Source organism: Protobothrops mucrosquamatus, unplaced genomic scaffold (assembly GCF_001527695.2).
Source record: "Protobothrops mucrosquamatus isolate PMUCROS unplaced genomic scaffold, P.Mucros_1.0 scaffold1897, whole genome shotgun sequence".
Taxonomy (NCBI): Eukaryota; Metazoa; Chordata; class Lepidosauria; order Squamata; family Viperidae; genus Protobothrops; species Protobothrops mucrosquamatus.
The window spans coordinates 174330-177655 of NW_015388023.1; the positions used below are offsets into that span (position 1 = coordinate 174330).

General features: G+C 52.0%; 1 protein-coding gene across 1 annotated transcript in view; it reads left to right on the forward strand.

Annotated features, from left to right (window-relative positions):
• Nucleotides 1-2927: 2927 nt before the first annotated feature.
• The window catches only part of TTC9 (tetratricopeptide repeat domain 9), a 43547-nt gene continuing 43148 nt past the window's right edge, over nt 2928-3326 (forward strand). The window contains exon 1 of the mRNA XM_015823518.1: nt 2928-3322. Coding sequence (XP_015679004.1) covers nt 2928-3322 — 395 coding nt within the window. The remainder of the gene's footprint in view (nt 3323-3326) is intronic.

The following is a 3326-nucleotide window of genomic DNA, read 5'->3' on the forward strand; positions in this document are numbered from 1 at the left end:
CTAGTTAACAATTGGATGGAAGAAACTAGGAAATCCCAGATCTGTGAGCTAGACAGAAAGTTGAAAAAATATTTGGAAAAAGGGGAATAGCAAACCATTTCTGTACTCTTGCAAAAAAACATGTATGGGTTTGGCCATGAAGTCACCAGGAACTTGACTTGAAGGAAACTGTAGTTTAATACTTTGAGATTTGTTTTAAAGAATTAAATTTTAACCACTGAAGCCTTTTTGAGCTGAAAGGCAACTCAGGAAGTCTTAAATGTATACAGAGATAAGGCCAAATATAAAACTGCATTCTTTCTAAGTCATATTCATCCATCCATTCGTATTTAAGGTTACAACAAGTAAAAAAAAAAGCTGACTAGAATATCCCCAAAACAAATTCTTTCCAGCAAATGCTATACAGTCTTGGTAAGATATTCTAGAAGCACAATCTTTTGCTTGTTGGGGAATCAATTGAACTTGATGGGTGCTTTCTGTAATGGCAAATGTTTTCCAGTTGACCTCACTTATACTGGATGAACAAATTCATATTGGCCAGCGGTTGTAGAAGTTATAGTCCAAGACATCTTCACACAACCTGAGAAAATTAAGCCTGTGTGAACTAGATTTATGTCGAATTAATGTAATGCTGGGTATGTTTTATTGTCCCCCATTTCTTTCCAAAGTTACTTTCTTCTAGGATGACAAAAAAAAAATCAGTTACGAATTTTCAAGACAAAATGCATAATCCCTGGAAGGTGTCATAACCATCTTTCCAATGGAATGTTTGGGAGCAGAATGGCTACTTTTTACTTTAACTTCCCAAGCTTCACCTCCTCGCCAGTGTCTGCAATGGTGATTTTACGTAGCATTGTTACATTCATGCAGGAGCGGAGTTATAACCTCTGAGCTTCATGCCCATTGCATGTCTACAGAATGGGCTCAGGGCATACTCAAATGCAGGTGATTACACTAAATGGCTGTGAACATTTGCCTATTGCGTAGGCTTCATCTCTTCAACAATTTTGAAAATTCATCCTATTTGACTCATAGTAAGAATGGCAAGGCAGAAGACGCCACTTGGAAGCTGGGAGGGGAAGAAATGTTTTTATGCACCACTATTTTGAACGTGAGGCATCGCAGAATTAATGGTCTGCAGAAAGCTCCTCTTACAAGTGATCTATCGTGGAACAGGTTACTTTTAGCAGCAATGGGAAAAGGAAGGAAATACACTAAGAAAACATCTCCCAAGCTATTGCGATAGGGGTAGGGGAAGATAGAAGAAACCCAGGGGTGGATGAACTTAGGGCTCAACTATCCCTTCTGCTGCTTTTTATTCTGCTGTTTTATTTCTTCCCATTCACCCAGGATCATCCTTCTATTTCACCATTACAGGTAGTCCTTGACTTACAACAGTTCATTTAGTGACTGTTCAAAGTTACAACAGCACTGAAAAAAAAACGACTTATGACCACTTAATGACCATCGCAGCATTCCCCCATGGTCGTGTGATTTACATTTGGATGCTTGACAGCCGGTTCATATTTGTGACAGTTGCGGTGTCCTGAGGTCATGCGATCACCTTTTGTGACAAGCTAACAGAAAAGCCAGATTCGCTTAACAACGCTCTTAACTCATTTAACAACTGCATTGATTCACTTAACAAAGTGTGGCCCGAAAAGTCGTAAAACCCACTTAACAAATGTCTCACTACTTAGCAACATAAATTTTGGGCTCAGTTGTGTGGTCGTAGGTCAAGGCTTACCTTGTATTATATTCCTCTGCTCTAAGCTGTAGCCCAGTGGTTCTCAACCTGTGGGTCGGGACCCCATTTGGGGTCGATCGACCATTTCATGGGGGTCGCCAAGCAAGGCTGTCCGCCATTTTTTTTGTCCGCCATTTTTTTGTCCGCCATTTTTTTCCCCCTTTTCCGGCGGGTGCCTTACCTCCCTTGAGCTGGGCCAGCTGGTGGTCAGCCTGCTCCGTCTCTGCCGCTTGCCAGCTACGCCTCGGCCGGTGCAGGGGGCGGAACCACACATGCACGGCGCTCCCGGGCAGGGAAAGTCCTCGACTTACGACCGGTTGGGTAGTCCTCGACTTACGACCGGTTTAGTCCTCGACTTACGACCGGTTTGGGTCGCGGCATTAGAAAGGTTGAGAACCACTGCTGTAGCCATTCACCAGGAACAGCCCGGCCGCCAGGTGAGCATCACTAGCTACTATTGTATTTATACACGGGCGCTTATGGCGCCCCCCCCCCCAGCCCGTCCTTTCCCCGCCCAAGCCTTCCGATCCAGGACGCCTGTGCCTTTAAGAGCCTACATCCCTTGATCTCTCAGAGGCAAAGACAGGGTGGCTTTCCCCCCCACCCCAAAAAAAAAAAATTCGGGGCGCGGCGCTCTGCTTTCCCTTCTCTCTGCCTACGTCACCTGATAGATTTCCCGTCTCCTCTTCATCCCCTGAGCCCCCCCCCCCTTTCCCATACGTCGCCCGGTGCCTTTAGAGCCGGACGGAGATCGGGCTGGGCAAGTGGGAGGGCTCCTGCCCGCCCCTCCTGCGCGCGGGCAGAACCTCCCGGGTTGGCAGCAATTGTCCCTCAGCGCAATCCTCTCAGCACAACGCAGCAGCGCGGGAACCAGCAGCCCCGCGCGCCGCGCGCTACGGGAGGCAGGTCGGAGGGGAGAGGAGGAGGAGGCGGCGGCGGCGGTGCCCCGCTCTTGCCAGGAGGCGCCCGGAGGATGGGAGCAAGGAGCCGCGCCGAGCCAAAGGGTGGCAGCAGCAGCCCCAGCAAGCCGGGAGCTGCCTCGGCCGCCGCTTGATTCCTTCGGCGGGGAGAGGGAGGCAGAGGTGGCCGCGGCAGCGGCAGCTTCTCGCTCTCTGGCTTCGGCGTCGGAGCTGCTACCGCCGCCGCCCTGAGAGCGAGGAGGAGCCAAGCAGCGGCTGGCATGGAGCGGAAGAGCCCCGCTACCGCGGGGAAGCAGAACCCGGGCAGCCGGGGAGCCGGGGACGGGCACTGCGCCCAGGGCGGCGGCGGCGGCGGGCCAGCGGCGGGCGCCCAGCATCGGGGCAGCGGCTGCGGCCAGCTCTCGGTTGCAGGCGCCGCCGCCGCCGCTTCTCCGGCTGCGGAGCCCGAGCAGCTGATCCGAAGAGCGCTGGATTTCAAAAGCCAAGGAGCCCAGTGCTACAAGGAGAAGAAGTGCCGGGAAGCCATCGGCAAGTACCACCGGGCGCTGCTCGAGCTGAAGGGGCTGCTGCTGGCCCAGGAAGACGCGGAGGACGCCGCCGCCGCCTCCACCGCCTCCTCCGCGGGGGCTGCCGGCCTGGGCAAACTCTCGGACGAGCAG